This window comes from Callorhinchus milii, unplaced genomic scaffold (genome assembly GCF_018977255.1).
Source record: "Callorhinchus milii isolate IMCB2004 unplaced genomic scaffold, IMCB_Cmil_1.0 Scaffold8, whole genome shotgun sequence".
Taxonomy (NCBI): domain Eukaryota; kingdom Metazoa; phylum Chordata; class Chondrichthyes; order Chimaeriformes; family Callorhinchidae; genus Callorhinchus; species Callorhinchus milii.
Window position 1 is genome coordinate 8047786 of NW_024704749.1, and position 17603 is coordinate 8065388.

The 17603-nt window shown below is 47.6% G+C and overlaps 3 protein-coding genes across 3 annotated transcripts; 2 read left to right on the plus strand and 1 right to left on the minus strand.

Annotated features, from left to right (window-relative positions):
• The first annotated feature begins 3064 nt into the window (after nt 1-3064).
• LOC121849561 (N-acetyllactosaminide beta-1,3-N-acetylglucosaminyltransferase 2-like) lies at nt 3065-5253 on the plus strand. The gene is made up of 2 exons (XM_042337360.1): nt 3065-3091; nt 4098-5253. Exon 2 carries the CDS (start codon nt 4108-4110, stop codon nt 5251-5253), a length of 1146 nt encoding a protein of 381 aa, XP_042193294.1. The 5' UTR covers nt 3065-3091; nt 4098-4107.
• Nucleotides 5254-9594: 4341 nt separating this feature from the next.
• On the plus strand, nt 9595-11783 carry LOC121849562 (N-acetyllactosaminide beta-1,3-N-acetylglucosaminyltransferase 2-like). Its single transcript, XM_042337369.1, has 2 exons — nt 9595-9621; nt 10628-11783. The coding sequence occupies exon 2, from the start codon at nt 10638-10640 to the stop codon at nt 11781-11783; it is 1146 nt and encodes a 381-aa protein (XP_042193303.1). The 5' UTR covers nt 9595-9621; nt 10628-10637.
• A 3166-nt stretch (nt 11784-14949) lies between these two features.
• Nucleotides 14950-16847, minus strand: fzd10 (frizzled class receptor 10). Its single transcript, XM_007902196.2, is given in 2 exon segments — nt 14950-16559; nt 16562-16847. Coding segments are annotated over 2 exon segments (1782 nt in total). The 5' UTR covers nt 16821-16847; the 3' UTR covers nt 14950-15036.
• Between the last annotated feature and the right edge of the window lie 756 nt (nt 16848-17603).

The window sequence follows — 17603 nt, forward strand, 5'->3', positions numbered from 1 at the left end:
TTACTGATTATAATGGAAGTCATTCTGTGAATAATAAGTGTGATTATACATTGCCTGGAAGACTCACTGTGTTGGGTGGACTTTACGTGACCAATATAAGGGTGATAGAACAACAACAACAACAACAAGATTACATTTGTATAGCTCCTTTAACGTCGGGAGGACGTCCCAAGGCGCTGGACAGAGTATAGCATTTCAGACCCGAGCTGGGGTCAGGGCGGGAAAAGGGAGGGGAGGGGAAGGGGTGGGGGGGGGGTGGCCGATGGCATGGTCGAAGAGTAGGGTTTTGAGGCGGGACTTGGAGAGGGCTAAGGAGGGGGCGAGGCAGAGTGATTGGGCGATGGAATTCCAGATTTGGGGGCAGAGTGGTTGAAGGGTCTCCCGCCAATGGTGGGGCGGGTGGGGCGGGGGTCGTGGAGCAGGCCAGAGCCGGCTGAGCGGAGGGAGCGGGCGGGTTGGTAGGATGGGGCTTAAACTTAAACTAGAACCCTTTGAAAGAAATTGACTTGTGCAAAGCTATCAACCAGCAGCACTGATTCACACACAGGAAGAAGGGCAATGCAAAAGCATATTCCCGTCAGTGACGTTTGATATTTCTACCCACCCCTTTCTCCCAGCAACGATCTGAAGAACAACAAAAGAGGAACAATTGGAATGCAACAGTAACTGCCACATTACGGTACTGTTCTTGCTTCCGGTCGTTTTGCGCTGCAGTTTGTACACACCTAACTGTCAGTTGGTCGACACTGAAGAAATGCCAAGTTTAACCTTGAAGGGTTTTAAACATTTAGTGCATTATCCCTCCCAATGGCCCCGAGTCCAGTAATCTTCAGATCGTGCACTAGTCGCTTTTCTCTCGTTCAAGATTTAATAATAATCCTTACGTTTGATACAGCGCGTTATCACGTCTTTGAGACGTCTCAAAGCGCTTCACAGTGTTGTGATTTCCGATCCCGTGGTTCAAAATATGACTCGACAATCCAATACTGGTGCAGCAGTAGTTTTATTAATCAGAGTAACTTTAACGAAGCTGTAATGACATACAGATATATTAAAACGTATGCTACCGGGCTCCGGAGCAGTCGATCGCCTCAGCCACTATCACCCCCATCTTGAAAAAACCTTCCCTCGACCCATCACAGCTCTCTAGCTACCAGCCCATCTCAAATCTCCCTTTCCTATCCAAGGTCCTTGAGAGTTGCCTCCCAGCTTCGCTCTTTCTTCTCCTCTCACTCCCTCCATGAACCCCTCCACTCGGGTTTCCGTGCTGCCCACAGCACTGAAACCGCTCTGGTCAAGGTCGCAAACGACATCCTGACCATGTGTGACCAGGACTCCCTCTGCCTCCTCGTCCTCAACCTCTCCACCGCCTTTGACACTGTGGACCACTCAATCCTCCTCCACCGCCTCTCCTCCCACCTCAACCTTCAAGGTTCTGTCCTTGACTGGTTCAGGTTCTACCTTTCACACCGCCTCCACTTTGTCGCAGCAAACAGTTTCTCCTCCAGCCCCCGCACTGTCTCGGGCGCTGTTGCTCAGGGCTCTGTCCTCGGTCCCCTCCTCTTCACCCTCTACATGATCCCCCTTGGTGACGTCATCCGCACAAATGGGGTAAATATCCACATGTATGCGGATGACAGAGAGACAGATGACAGATCGTGATGGCTTCAGATGACTTTGAGACGTTTTCGAAGGGTCTATCCCTGAGTCTGCTGCCCAACTGCTCTAAAGTTAAGGTAGTTATACTCTTTTGCCCCATGTAACCACCCCTGAGTTTGCCCAATCAGGGTTATGCCTCGTATACTTTCTTTGTGATAGTTTCTTATCTACCTTTGACCGAGGCCTCTTGAGTTAAACCAGCTGGCTCATCATTCTCTGTTGGATGACGACTTGTTTTTCTCTCTCTCAAGGCCTCGAGGCCGGTGGTGCCTATCTCATGCTGATACGGACCATTCACGTACATGACGAGGTTTTACTTGAACAAGATTAATGATGCTTAAGAATGATTAAGTGTGTAAATAGTTGGGATTATAGTATAAGAATCATTAGTATTGATCATGTAGTGAATAGATGAATTAAGTCGAATGAATCAAAGAGATAAAAACTGCCATGTGACACACACACACACACACAGTAAAGAGGCACCGAGCTTGGAGTACAAGGGCATGTGAACCATGGCCAGGGAAGGTAAGGATAGCTGGATCTAGAGAATGGATGGTAGGCCATCTGCGCTTACAAGGGTATGTGACTTACAGGCAGGAGAGATAGGAACCTGGGATAACGGACCGGAGAATGGATGGGATACAAACTAGTAATTTAAACTGAGGGAAAACTTAAAGTCAGTAGGTCCCATGGACAGAGTTAGAAAAAGGACTGAAACTTCAGGGACTTGGAGTCGGGTGGTTTGGTCAGGCTAGATAAGATGGAATAAGAGGAGTATTGTTCTCTTGCAGAAGATACTGCTAGCTGGTACAAGGAGAAACAACTTGCAGATAGGAAAAGAATGCCTGGGAAAAGAAAAGAAAAGAAAATGCCTGGGAAAGTGCAAAGAGTGTGAGAAGGAAGTCTTGGGAAAGAGTTAGAACATAGAAAAAGGGTGTAAAAATCGATAGCCAAAACCGGTTGAGAAAGAGAAAGAGAAAGAAGGAGAAAGAGGAGAAGATCTGCGGGAAGAGACTAGGAAGAGCCTCGAGAGGAGACTTGGAAGAGCCTTGAGAAGAACCTCCGAGGAGTCTCTGAGGAGCCTCTGAGGAGAAAGAGAAGAGAAGCAGATAGAAGGAAAGAGGATAAGTCCAGCTCTCGCTGAGTGGATCTCAAAGAGGACAAGTTCAGCATCAGACATTTGCAGCCAACAGCTCACCAGACACATTTGCAGCCAGCAGCACGCCAGTGACGGTGCTTAATTTTGGTGCTTCCCTTAGAACTTCGTCACGACTTCCTGCCTGCTTGATAGTATCTCTCCTAATTACTAAAACACCGACCCAAAATACATACACTTCCCGCAATTGTCTGAAGCACCACAAGAAGAAAACTGTTTTGGGTTAAACTGTTTTATTTCTCAACTGGTGAGAGGAACAATTGGAATGTAACAGTAAGTTCCACATTACAGTACTGTACTTGCTTCCAATAGTTTTGCGCTGCAGTTTGTACACACCTAACTGTTAGTTGGTTGACACTGAAGAAATGCCAAGTTTAACCTTAAAGGGTTTTAAACATTTAGTGCATTATACCTCCCAATGGCCCCGAGTCCAGTAATCTTCAGATCGTGCATTAGTCTCTTCTTTTGTTCAAGATTTAATAATAATAATCCTTACATTTGATATAGCGCGTTATCACGTTTTTGAGACGTCTCGAAGCGCTTCACAGGATACACTGTAAAGTGGGTTGACTATATTTTGTGGGCGAAAGCAGAAGCCAATTGCGCACAGCAGTTTCCCACAAACAGTTGTGGATTGAGTGATCAACTTGTTTTTTTTTTGAAAGGATTGTTACCCCTGGAAAAGCGATCTGCCAATCGACTAACCTCCTGGTTCCTACTGACTGCTCGGTAAACAGAGGTGTGTGGAGTGAGGAAACTTGCCTAAAGTTTCATCCTCCTGGGAATCAAACCAGGATCACTCGTGATAATTTTTTGATCACAAGTTTCATGGAACTGTGCACTTGCTGAGTGTGATCAACTAACATCAAACAAAGCCTCTCCATTCTTTGTTCAAAGTTCCTTGTTTTTGATTATGATTCCTTTCACATCAGGAGTTTCCTCCTGACTTGAAAGGCGCTCTATAAATGTAGTTTTATTGTTGTTGTTGTTGGGCCTTCTGTCTCTCTGTCCCTACTTTGTGGAGCTCTATCCCGCAGTCCCTCTGTCTTGTGCCCTCCTTTACCTCCTTCAAGACCCGTCTCAAGACCCTCCCCTTCGACTGTGCCTTCGGGCACCCACCTTCCCCCCCCAGCCCCGACCACCCAACTCGGGTATGAAACACTGATTGTCTGACGCCTTGGGACATTCTCCCAACCTGAAAGGCGCTTCACAAATGTAATTTTGTTGTTGTTGTTGTTTGTTGGTTGTTTACTGATGCACAAAATGATCTGTTTAACAGGTTGGTAAGAATGGCACGGAAACAGTTGGCATTTTTCATTACGTTGCTGCTTGTCCTGCAAATGGCATTGGTGCTCTTTGCCCTCTATCGGCAGTTTATACTGAAGTGGTCCGTAGATCACTTGGGCACATCACTGAACCTCCAAGGGGACGCGCAAATCCCAGAACCAAACCAGCAAAGGTTCTGGAAAGTTGACGAGAACATCAGAAACATCACCAGTACCCTGAGGGTAGACATAGGAGGCGGCCGGGTCCCAATAGTTATCAACAGAACATTCTCATCGGCTCTCACTCCTGCCAGTACCTTCACTCTGGTGACAAGAAATTTTGCCGATGAGTTTCCATATCTGCAGAGCTACATATGTCAGATAGCGATAGCCCCGCCTGACCTGTGTCACGTATCCAGTGGACAACGGCTAATTTTGCTGGCTCTCAAATCTCACTCTTCTAGGTTTGACAGGCGCCGCTTACTGCGGGATACTTGGGTGAAGGATTCAACCAAACCTGATGTGGTGGTACGTCACATCTTTCTCTTGGCTCAGGTGGAAGAAAAAGGCATCATGGATCTCGTGAAGTTGGAGTCCAACTCTTTCGGAGATCTGATCGTGTGGAACTTTACCGAGACTCATCACCACTTGCCACTGAAGGAGCGCTGCTTTCTGGAGTATCTTTCACACAGCTGCTCAGCTGCCTCAATGGTCTTCAAAGGGGATGATGATATTTTTGTAAACCTACCAAACCTTTTGACGTATCTGCAGCAAAACCAAGATGAGTCCAAGCCAATGATGTATGGATATATTCACTGGAACGATCCTGTCCTCAGGTTCGGTAAATATAGTGTGAATAGAACTTTGTATTTCTGTAACCATTACCCACCGTTTGCGGCTGGGGGTGCCTTCATCATGACAATTAGTTCCGTGAGGAGATTGTACAAAGCGTCCCTTATTGTCCCAGTCTTCCCACTAGATGACGTTTACCTGGGGTTCCTCGCCTTTGCTGGAGGCGTGGAGATGAAGCACGACGATCGCTTTGACGTGTTTGGATATTTTAAGAAAGACGTTTGCTCGATCCAGAAGGTCCTGGCGAAACACGGATTAGGTCCAGCGGAAATTAAATCACTGTCGTCACAAATTCAAAGTGAAAAATCCTGTTTCTGAAATGTTTTCATTTGAGGTTGAGGTGAACGACCAATTCATTTATATATATATATCATCTGGAGGATTGTTTGTCAGAACAATTCAAGGAAAATCCTATGTCAAATAGTGTTGTGGGTACTTTATTTGAAGGACAGTGTTTCCAAATAGAGCACAATGTCCACCTCGCTGCACTTGAGTGTCAACCTAAATAATAGTCATTATATTTGATATAGCACCTTTCACGTTCGAGAGGACATCCCAAAGCGCTTCACAGTTTATACAGTTTGTGGAGTCCTGTAGCTCAGAGTAGCTCCTGTAGCTCCTGTAGCTCACTGTAGCTGAGAGACCTGAGTTCAATTCCAGGCAGAGGGCGAAACCTTGGGCAAGTTTCCTTACTCCACACACAGCCTAATAATAATCCCTCCGAAACAAAAACAATAATAAATTGGTCATTTCCAATCTACGACTGTGTGTGGGACATTGCTGTGTGCAATTGGCTGCCGCGTTCGTCCACAAATATACAGTCTATTCACTTTACAGTGTGTTCTGTGAAGCGCTTTGGGACGTCCTCCCGACGTGAAAAGCGCTATATCCAATGCAAGGATTATTATTATTATTATTAAGAAATCAGGTTTAAGTTCGGGATGAACCACTGAGCAATACAAGAGGGGAGGAGGGAGAGCGCATGCCTCTGTTTACCTAAGAGTTGATAAGTGAATTGCACACGCAAGGGTCTTGAAGGAATCAAGGGAGAATTGTAGATCGCTTTTCGGGGAATAATAATTCCTCAAAAAAAACAATATTAAATTGGTCACTCAATCCACGACTGTTTGTGGGATACTGCCGTGCGCAATTGGCTGCTGTGTTTCGCCCACAAATATGTGGTCAATTCACTTTACAGCATATTCTGTGAAGCGCTAGAAGACGTGAAAGCGCTATATCAAATGCAAAGCAAGGAAGCACGAGGTATGAAGATATCAGCTGACAGAGGCAGGTTTTTAAATGGGTTTAAAAGTAGTGATTAGGTGGGATTCTTGAAGAAAATACTTGATATGGTGTTGGGGAGATAAAGCAGGTTTGGAATCCTGTAAATGTTCTCGGATTTCTAGGAATCATTCCAAATTTGGGAAACGGAGAATTTTGGTGATGGCTGCTTTCTATTTATTGATTGTTGAAATTGTCAAATTGCTTTCTGGTTGGATTTTACTGTATACAAATGTACTGAAAATTATAATAAACTGGTCAAAGAGGTACACAAATCAGTACGACAACTGGAAGATTTCAATGAAGCTTTAGACTGTATGATTACTGATTATAATGGAAGTCATTCTGTGAATAATAAGTGTGATTATACATTGCCTGGAAGACTCACTGTGTTGGGTGGACTTTACGTGACCAATATAAGGGTGATAGAACAACAACAACAACAACAAGATTACATTTGTATAGCTCCTTTAACGTCGGGAGGACGTCCCAAGGCGCTGGACAGAGTATAGCATTTCAGACCCGAGCTGGGGTCAGGGCGGGAAAAGGGAGGGGAGGGGAAGGGGTGGGGGGGGGTGGCCGATGGCATGGTCGAAGAGTAGGGTTTTGAGGCGGGACTTGGAGAGGGCTAAGGAGGGGGCGAGGCAGAGTGATTGGGCGATGGAATTCCAGATTTGGGGGCAGAGTGGTTGAAGGGTCTCCCGCCAATGGTGGGGCGGGTGGGGCGGGGGTCGTGGAACAGGCCAGAGCCGGCTGAGCGGAGGGAGCGGGCGGGTTGGTAGGATGGGGCTTAAACTTAAACTAGAACCCTTTGAAAGAAATTGACTTGTGCAAAGCTATCAACCAGCAGCACTGATTCACACACAGGAAGAAGGGCAATGCAAAAGCATATTCCCGTCAGTGACGTTTGATATTTCTACCCACCCCTTTCTCCCAGCAACGATCTGAAGAACAACAAAAGAGGAACAATTGGAATGCAACAGTAACTGCCACATTACGGTACTGTTCTTGCTTCCGGTCGTTTTGCGCTGCAGTTTGTACACACCTAACTGTCAGTTGGTCGACACTGAAGAAATGCCAAGTTTAACCTTGAAGGGTTTTAAACATTTAGTGCATTATCCCTCCCAATGGCCCCGAGTCCAGTAATCTTCAGATCGTGCACTAGTCGCTTTTCTCTCGTTCAAGATTTAATAATAATCCTTACGTTTGATACAGCGCGTTATCACGTCTTTGAGACGTCTCAAAGCGCTTCACAGTGTTGTGATTTCCGATCCCGTGGTTCAAAATATGACTCGACAATCCAATACTGGTGCAGCAGTAGTTTTATTAATCAGAGTAACTTTAACGAAGCTGTAATGACATACAGATATATTAAAACGTATACTACCAGGCTCCGGAGCAGTCGATCGCCTCAGCCACTATCACCCCCATCTTGAAAAAACCTTCCCTTGACCCATCACAGCTCTCTAGCTACCAGCCCATCTCAAATCTCCCTTTCCTATCCAAGGTCCTTGAGAGTTGCCTCCCAGCTTCGCTCTTTCTTCTCCTCTCACTCCCTCCATGAACCCCTCCACTCGGGTTTCCGTGCTGCCCACAGCACTGAAACCGCTCTGGTCAAGGTCGCAAACGACATCCTGACCATGTGTGACCAGGACTCCCTCTGCCTCCTCGTCCTCAACCTCTCCACCGCCTTTGACACTGTGGACCACTCAATCCTCCTCCACCGCCTCTCCTCCCACCTCAACCTTCAAGGTTCTGTCCTTGACTGGTTCAGGTTCTACCTTTCACACCGCCTCCACTTTGTCGCAGCAAACAGTTTCTCCTCCAGCCCCCGCACTGTCTCGTGCGCTGTTGCTCAGGGCTCTGTCCTCGGTCCCCTCCTCTTCACCCTCTACATGATCCCCCTTGGTGACGTCATCCGCACAAATGGGGTAAATATCCACATGTATGCGGATGACAGAGAGACAGATGACAGATCGTGATGGCTTCAGATGACTTTGAGACGTTTTCGAAGGGTCTATCCCTGAGTCTGCTGCCCAACTGCTCTAAAGTTAAGGTAGTTATACTCTTTTGCCCCATGTAACCACCCCTGAGTTTGCCCAATCAGGGTTATGCCTCGTATACTTTCTTTGTGATAGTTTCTTATCTACCTTTGACCGAGGCCTCTTGAGTTAAACCAGCTGGCTCATCATTCTCTGTTGGATGACGACTTGTTTTTCTCTCTCTCAAGGCCTCGAGGCCGGTGGTGCCTATCTCATGCTGATACGGACCATTCACGTACATGACGAGGTTTTACTTGAACAAGATTAATGATGCTTAAGAATGATTAAGTGTGTAAATAGTTGGGATTATAGTATAAGAATCATTAGTATTGATCATGTAGTGAATAGATGAATTAAGTCGAATGAATCAAAGAGATAAAAACTGCCATGTGACACACACACACGCACACAGTAAAGAGGCACCGAGCTTGGAGTACAAGGGCATGTGAACCATGGCCAGGGAAGGTAAGGATAGCTGGATCTAGAGAATGGATGGTAGGCCATCTGCGCTTACAAGGGTATGTGACTTACAGGCAGGAGAGATAGGAACCTGGGATAACGGACCGGAGAATGGATGGGATACAAACTAGTAATTTAAACTGAGGGAAAACTTAAAGTCAGTAGGTCCCATGGACAGAGTTAGAAAAAGGACTGAAACTTCAGGGACTTGGAGTCGGGTGGTTTGGTCAGGCTAGATAAGATGGAATAAGAGGAGTATTGTTCTCTTGCAGAAGATACTGCTAGCTGGTACAAGGAGAAACAACTTGCAGATAGGAAAAGAATGCCTGGGAAAAGAAAAGAAAAGAAAATGCCTGGGAAAGTGCAAAGAGTGTGAGAAGGAAGTCTTGGGAAAGAGTTAGAACATAGAAAAAGGGTGTAAAAATCGATAGCCAAAACCGGTTGAGAAAGAGAAAGAAGGAGAAAGAGGAGAAGATCTGCGGGAAGAGACTAGGAAGAGCCTCGAGAGGAGACTTGGAAGAGCCTTGAGAAGAACCTCCGAGGAGTCTCTGAGGAGCCTCTGAGGAGAAAGAGAAGAGAAGCAGATAGAAGGAAAGAGGATAAGTCCAGCTCTCGCTGAGTGGATCTCAAAGAGGACAAGTTCAGCATCAGACATTTGCAGCCAACAGCTCACCAGACACATTTGCAGCCAGCAGCACGCCAGTGACGGTGCTTAATTTTGGTGCTTCCCTTAGAACTTCGTCACGACTTCCTGCCTGCTTGATAGTATCTCTCCTAATTACTAAAACACCGACCCAAAATACATACACTTCCCGCAATTGTCTGAAGCACCACAAGAAGAAAACTGTTTTGGGTTAAACTGTTTTATTTCTCAACTGGTGAGAGGAACAATTGGAATGTAACAGTAAGTTCCACATTACAGTACTGTACTTGCTTCCAATAGTTTTGCGCTGCAGTTTGTACACACCTAACTGTTAGTTGGTTGACACTGAAGAAATGCCAAGTTTAACCTTAAAGGGTTTTAAACATTTAGTGCATTATACCTCCCAATGGCCCCGAGTCCAGTAATCTTCAGATCGTGCATTAGTCTCTTCTTTTGTTCAAGATTTAATAATAATAATCCTTACATTTGATATAGCGCGTTATCACGTTTTTGAGACGTCTCGAAGCGCTTCACAGGATACACTGTAAAGTGGGTTGACTATATTTTGTGGGCGAAAGCAGAAGCCAATTGCGCACAGCAGTTTCCCACAAACAGTTGTGGATTGAGTGATCAACTTGTTATTTTTTTTGAAAGGATTGTTACCCCTGGAAAAGCGATCTGCCAATCGACTAACCTCCTGGTTCCTACTGACTGCTCGGTAAACAGAGGTGTGTGGAGTGAGGAAACTTGCCTAAAGTTTCATCCTCCTGGGAATCAAACCAGGATCACTCGTGATAATTTTTTGATCACAAGTTTCATGGAACTGTGCACTTGCTGAGTGTGATCAACTAACATCAAACAAAGCCTCTCCATTCTTTGTTCAAAGTTCCTTGTTTTTGATTATGATTCCTTTCACATCAGGAGTTTCCTCCTGACTTGAAAGGCGCTCTATAAATGTAGTTTTATTGTTGTTGTTGTTGGGCCTTCTGTCTCTCTGTCCCTACTTTGTGGAGCTCTATCCCGCAGTCCCTCTGTCTTGTGCCCTCCTTTACCTCCTTCAAGACCCGTCTCAAGACCCTCCCCTTCGACTGTGCCTTCGGGCACCCACCTTCCCCCCCAGCCCCGACCACCCAACTCGGGTATGAAACACTGATTGTCTGACGCCTTGGGACATTCTCCCAACCTGAAAGGCGCTTCACAAATGTAATTTTGTTGTTGTTGTTGTTTGTTGGTTGTTTACTGATGCACAAAATGATCTGTTTAACAGGTTGGTAAGAATGGCACGGAAACAGTTGGCATTTTTCATTACGTTGCTGCTTGTCCTGCAAATGGCATTGGTGCTCTTTGCCCTCTATCGGCAGTTTATACTGAAGTGGTCCGTAGATCACTTGGGCACATCACTGAACCTCCAAGGGGACGCGCAAATCCCAGAACCAAACCAGCAAAGGTTCTGGAAAGTTGACGAGAACATCAGAAACATCACCAGTACCCTGAGGGTAGACATAGGAGGCGGCCGGGTCCCAATAGTTATCAACAGAACATTCTCATCGGCTCTCACTCCTGCCAGTACTTTCACTCTGGTGACAAGAAATTTTGCCAACGAGTTTCCATATCTGCAGAGCTACATATGTCAGATAGCGATAGCCCCACCTGACCTGTGTCACGTAGCCAATGGACAACGGCTAATTTTGCTGGCTCTCAAATCTCACTCTTCTAGGTTTGACAGGCGCCGCTTACTGCGGGATACTTGGGTGAAGGATTCAACCAAACCTGATGTGGTGGTACGTCACATCTTCCTCTCGGCTCAGGTGGAAGAAAAAGGCATCATGGATCTCGTGAAGTTGGAGTCCAACTCTTTCGGAGATCTGATCGTGTGGAACTTTACCGAGACTCATCACCACTTGCCACTGAAGGAGCGCTGCTTTCTGGAGTATCTTTCACACAGCTGCTCAGCTGCCTCAATGGTCTTCAAAGGGGATGATGATATTTTTGTAAACCTACCAAACCTTTTGACGTATCTGCAGCAAAACCAAGATGAGTCCAAGCCAATGATGTATGGATATATTCACTGGAACGATCCTGTCCTCAGGTTCGGTAAATATAGTGTGAATAGAACTTTGTATTTCTGTAACCATTACCCACCGTTTGCGGCTGGGGGTGCCTTCATCATGACAATTAGTTCCGTGAGGAGATTGTACAAAGCGTCCCTTATTGTCCCAGTCTTCCCACTAGATGACGTTTACCTGGGGTTCCTCGCCTTTGCTGGAGGCGTGGAGATGAAGCACGACGATCGCTTTGACGTGTTTGGATATTTTAAGAAAGACGTTTGCTCGATCCAGAAGGTCCTGGCGAAACACGGATTAGGTCCAGCGGAAATTAAATCACTGTCGTCACAAATTCAAAGTGAAAAATCCTGTTTCTGAAATGTTTTCATTTGCGGTTGAGGTGAACGACCAATTCATTTATATATATATATCATCTGGAGGATTGTTTGTCAGAACAATGCCGGCTCAATGTGCGGCCTGACCACATCCCGAGGGTGATGTCTGGGGGATTACAACTCAACCGGTGAAGCAATCTGGAGTTCTGAGTGCTATTTGCCTTGTTTATTGCTGTCTGACATTGTTGTAGCAGGGTGAGGCTCGGCAATGATGTGTGTGTGATTTGTCTTTCTGTGTGTCTGTGTGTGCGTGTGTCTGTGTGTGTGTTGTGCGTGAGAAAATGAATCGACCGTTTTCCCTTCCTCATTAGCAACAACAAGAAGTCTTTGGTTTCACATTTAAAACATTATACAGCGAGGATGTGTCTTCTTTCGTCAAAAGGCGCTTTGAGGCATTCAAAGATGTGATAAGGTGCTATATCAAACGCCAGCATTATTATTATTATTATTTGTCCCTGTAGCGCACACCAAAGATCATGTTTAGCGATCGAAAAGTTTTGTCAGCATGTTACTATAATCGCTATCCATGGGTTTTTACTTACTCCGGTGGGTATCGGGTTTGGATTATCTGAGAGACGAGGGGATGAAAGCTGTGTTGCCCCCGTGCTAATATGGCTGGTGAATCAGCGGGAATCGCATTTTTAAATTGAAGAGAATTTCAAGCAGTGTGAGACCCTGACAGGAACATTGCACTTCTCTTTCGCTGATGATTTTCTCATCTCACTTCCCCATTTCTGACACAACCCTCACCGCCATCCTGTACAAGGTGCGTGTGTGTGAGTGTTAGCCACTGTGTGTGTTTGTGTCGTGCTCTGCCATTGTCATGCGATCTGAGACTCTACCCTCACTCAGTTCATGCCAAGTTGTTGTTGTAAAATCATCCTATAATAATAATAATCCTAGGGGCTTTGCTATTTATTGTCCGGTGTGTTTTTACTACTACAGAAACTGACCACCACTGAAGGTGACCCTTTAAGGACAACCCCACACCACCCATACTCTCAAGATTTCAAGGTGGGAAAAATAAATTTAGCATCACTGTACTTACAAAGTTTCCTGTAACTCACTCTGACCCATCGAAAAATAATAATAATAATAATAATAATAATAATAAACCTTGCATTTGATATTGCGCCTTATCACTTTGTTGAGACGTTTCAAAGCGCTTAACAACTCCTAAGCCCTTTCTGGGTGGCAGAGGCCTTTTAACACGTTCCGTCTGGGAAGAGGCTAAGGCTGGGGGGAATTTCAGGTCTGGACGGCTGTTGAGTGTTGGTGAGTTTCAGACAGAGGGCACCACCCACCTGCCTTTATTATTTCCCGAGCCAGAAGAACTCTTAAGCACTTTTAAGATATGCTTAAATACCCGACGATAGAAAGAATTAACTGGATATCGGAGGGGCTTCTTTCTATGTGTTAAATGATATCCTGTAGCTCAGTGGTTAGAGCACTTGCCTTGCAAGCGAGAGACCTGGGTTCAATTCCGGGCAGGGCGAAACCTTGGGCAAGTTTCCTTACTCCATACGCCTAATAATAATCCCTCNAAAAAAAATTGGACACTTCAATCCACGACTGTTTGTGGGACACTGCTGTGCGCAATTGGCTGCCACATTTCGCCCACAAATATACAGTCAATTCAGTGAGTCAGCGTTTCCAGTAACGACCCTTTATCTATACTAACACTTGCATTTGATGTAGGGCCTTATTTTGTTGTTGAATATACTGTGAAGCGTGGTAACTGTGTATTTTGTGGGCGAACAAAAAAAGACTTTTAAGGTGTAGTTAACTCGAGTCAAATTAACCCACATCCGGCTCAATAGGTCTGACTGTTTTTTTTTGCCTTCTTTGATATTCTGCCTTCAGACAGTGCAATAAGTCAAACAGCGCTATTTAATTTTATTTGACCCCAGGAGTAGAGAAGAATGAAACACCTCCTGGAAGTAAGTCACTCCTTGACATTTGCCTGTCAAGAAGATGCCGCGCGAGCCAGTGAGTTTTATTGTCAAACTAAAGAACCTTTTTATTTATATATATATATATAAAAAATAGACAAACTCGCACAACCATCATTCTTTTTTTCACAAAAACAACAACAAATATATACAAAAGATTCTGAATGTTTCCCTCTCTCCTCCCCACCCCTCCAAAAAAAATTACACACGGAAATTCACAGTTTGGGGAAAGGAGGGGTGGCGGGGGGGGGGGGTGTGGGGTGGGCTGGACGTAGACATTTGCTCACTCCCTCCTCTCTGCGCGCACACACACACACACACACACACACATACAACTCTTTGTTGTATTTAGAGTGCTTGCTGGAGGATTCAGGGCTGGAATTAGCTTGACAATAAGACAAGTTGATAAGCTTCGTGGGCGTCTTTGAATCGGCCGTTTACAAATCAGTTCGGCTTGCGTGACACCGACATGATTTCCATGAGAAACCCCAAATCTGTCATTAAAGGACTTGTGTCGTCCAAACTTCCAACTGCTTTTGTTGCAAGCCCATTCTTTGCGGCCTTTTATCTGAAGTCTATTGTTGGAGGGAAGGGAGGGAGAGAGAGAGAGAGAGAGAGGGAAGGAAAGAAGGAAGAAAGGGAGGGAGGGAAAGAGAGATAGAGAGAGAGACCCACTATTGCACATTGTTAAAGCGGCACATCCCATCCTCGGCAGAGAGGGAGCCAGCGCTGCTTCTTATCCACCAGAATCTGTTTTAATCCCTGAAAGATTCTCGGTTTCGAGGCAGTAAATGCTGAACCACAGGCGGGCGATATGGCCGGAGGCGTGAGTCACGCCCAAAGTTGGAGCGGGGCTAAAACTCTTATCAGAAGCAGAGCTGTGGGGTACGGGGTTTCAGTCGCAAGTCTGACATTCGGCACGGCGTCTGTAAGAGCCTCTGAACGCCTCACAGGGAGTTGCTGGCAAGCGTAGTGACTGGGTATTTTGTCGGCGTCAGGTTTAGAACGGCCAAGTCTCTCCAGTTATAACAACACACAATCGAACCTTAAATCTGTGGCTGCCTCAAGACTATTTTCCCTCTCCCCCAACTTCACTAGTCTTTTTATATATACATACATAATCCCAACTCCCAGCTCGGGTACAAACCCTTCATCGTCCAGTGCTTTGGGATGCTGTTGTTGTTGTTGACAATTTTGACTTGTCGCCAACTGGGCTTTGCCAACCACTGAACTGGATGAAGCGCCCGCTACCATCTCTTAGCGGCCAAGAGTACAGAAAACGTTTCACACGCAAGTGGGCGCCAGGGCTGCCTCGTACTTGGTGTGGATTTTCAGAGGCGGCTGAGGCTTGGGGTAAGAAGTACCGCTGCTGGTGATCACGCTCGCTGGTTTCCTCCGGACCCTTCTCCCCAACTTGCTGCTGCAGACGCCTTGCCACGACTGCAGGGTCTTTGAGCTCCAGATCCACATCCCGCTGGTAATACCCACCACCAGCGACATGAAGATCTTGACCATGAAGATCTCCACGGCCGGGATGGACCTGACCATGGTGCAGTCGAGTCGCTGCGAGTGCTTGCTCACGCTGCACTTCTCTCGGCTGGCCAGGAGCTTCCAATAGTCCATGTTGAGGCGTTCGTAGAAGTAGCAGGCGATCACGCAGGTGGCGGGCACCGTGTAGAGCACCGAGAAGATGCCGATCCTCACCATGAGCTTCTCCAGCTTGTCCGTGTTCTCGCCGCCCGTCTTCATGACCCGCCTGATGTGGAAGAGAGCCACGAAGCCGGACAGGATGAAGGAGGTGCCCACGATGAGGTAGCAGGCCAACGGGATGAGCACAAAGCCGGTCAAGGCCTTGACGTCCATACTTCCCACGTAGCAGATGCCAGTCAGCTCATCGCCCGCCACCCGCCTCATGACCAGGATGACTATGGTCTTGATGGCGGGGATGGCCCAAGCCACCAAGTGGAAGTAGCTGCTGTTGGCTTCGATGGCCTCGTGGCCCCATTTCTTACCGGCCGCCAAGAACCAGGTGAGGGTGAGGATGAGCCACCACAGCGAGCTGGCCATACCGAAGTAGTAGAGCACCAGGAAGACTATGGTACAACCCGTGCTCTCCAAACCCTCCTGGATCACGTAGAGGAGCCCGCTGTCCCTGTCACATGCAATGCTCTCCCCCCCGGCAAAGAGGCGGATGATGTAGCCCATGGAATAGACGCAGTAGCACATGGAGAGGAAGATGATGGGTCTCTCAGGGTACTTGAAGCGCTGGGGGTCGATGAGGAAGGTGAGGACGGTGAAGGCGCTGGAGAGGAAGCAGAGCACAGCCCAGACGGAGATCCACACCAAGGCGAACTGCTTGTCTCTCTTGGCCCAGTACACGTCCACGGCCGGGGAGCAGAGCGGGGCACACGACGCGCTCTTCTCCACGCGGTGGAACTTGTCCGCGTTCTCACACGCCGGCCGGAGGGGGCTCTGCTTGGCCACCGGGGGCGAGTCCTGCCCCAAACCGGCCCGGAAGGACCTGACCGCGGGTGGAGGGAGGGCGCTGGGAGCTCGCGGAAGAGAGGAGGAAGAGGCGGAGGAGGAGGAGTCGTCCGACTCGTTACTGGGCGCCTCCATGCACAGAAAGTTGGGGTCGTTCTTGTTGGGCAGCTTGTCGCAGTCCAGCGAGTCCGGCCAGCGGAAGCTGAACTTCTCCATGATGGGCGAGCACTTGGAGCGGGCCTGCTCGCACATCACGCGGCAAGCGGGGATGGCGGCCGACACCTGCTCGGTGCACATGGGGGCGTAGAGCGAGCACAGGAAAATTTGAGGTGACTGTGGCAGCCGTACTCCACCAGCGGGGCGAACTCGTGCAGTTTGATGGCCGCCTCGCGCTGGTTCTCGTGCCCCACGTAGTTGGGCATCCGGGTCATGTTGTAGCCGATGTCCCTGCACATGGGGATGTCTATGGCCTGGCATCTGGCCTCCGGGTCGCCCAGGGAGCTGATGGCCATGCAGCAGAAGGCCAGGTGGCAGCTGATGATCAGGCAGATGCCTTTGACTCTGTCCCACGTTCCCATGGCCATCAGTAAGAGCCTTCAGCGTCGAAACAGCGAACCAGCCAAGAGACCCCGTTCCCCCTTCCCCCCCGCACCCCCAACCAGCCCTGTAGAGAGACACTTCCCGCATCCAAAGCGGGCGAGAGGCTAGTGCTGGCCCAGGGGCCGTCTTCAAGGTCTTGGCAGTGCTAATGGCTCCGCGAGTCTCGGCAGCTACATCGCACTTTAAAGCAAAACGACACGTCTCTGGGAGAGAGGAGAGAAGGTGGGGGAGAGGGGGCAANGGGGGAGATTAATACCTCTTTTTTTCGGGAGGGTAAATCAATTGGCTTCCCAAAACAGCTGCATCTTCTGTCTCTTAACTTTCAAGTCCTCTTTTTTTTTCTCTTTCTCTCTCTCCGGCCGGGCGATGTTATGTCAATGCACTTTGTAGGAACAAGGAAGAAGAGGATAATTTCTCTCCTGGTCTCCCTCTCTCTCACACTCCCTCCCTCTCTCTCCACAAACACTCACTCACACACACATACACGATCAGCTCCAGTCTCCAACCAACTGCAAAATGAGCAAGAGTTGAGTTGTGGGCGGATCAGTGCGTGAAAACCACCCAAAGGAAAGAGAGAGAGAAGAGGAGAGAAAAGAAAAGAGCAGCCAAAGGGAGAGAGAGAGAGAGAGAGAGAGGGAGGGGGAAGAGAGAGAGAGAGAGAGAAGGGGGTGGGCAAAGAAAGCGAGAGAGCGAGACAGAAAGAGAGCTCAGTCATTAAAATTGGCACCAGGAATCATTTAGACTCTTTCTATGGGGAGGACAAGTTT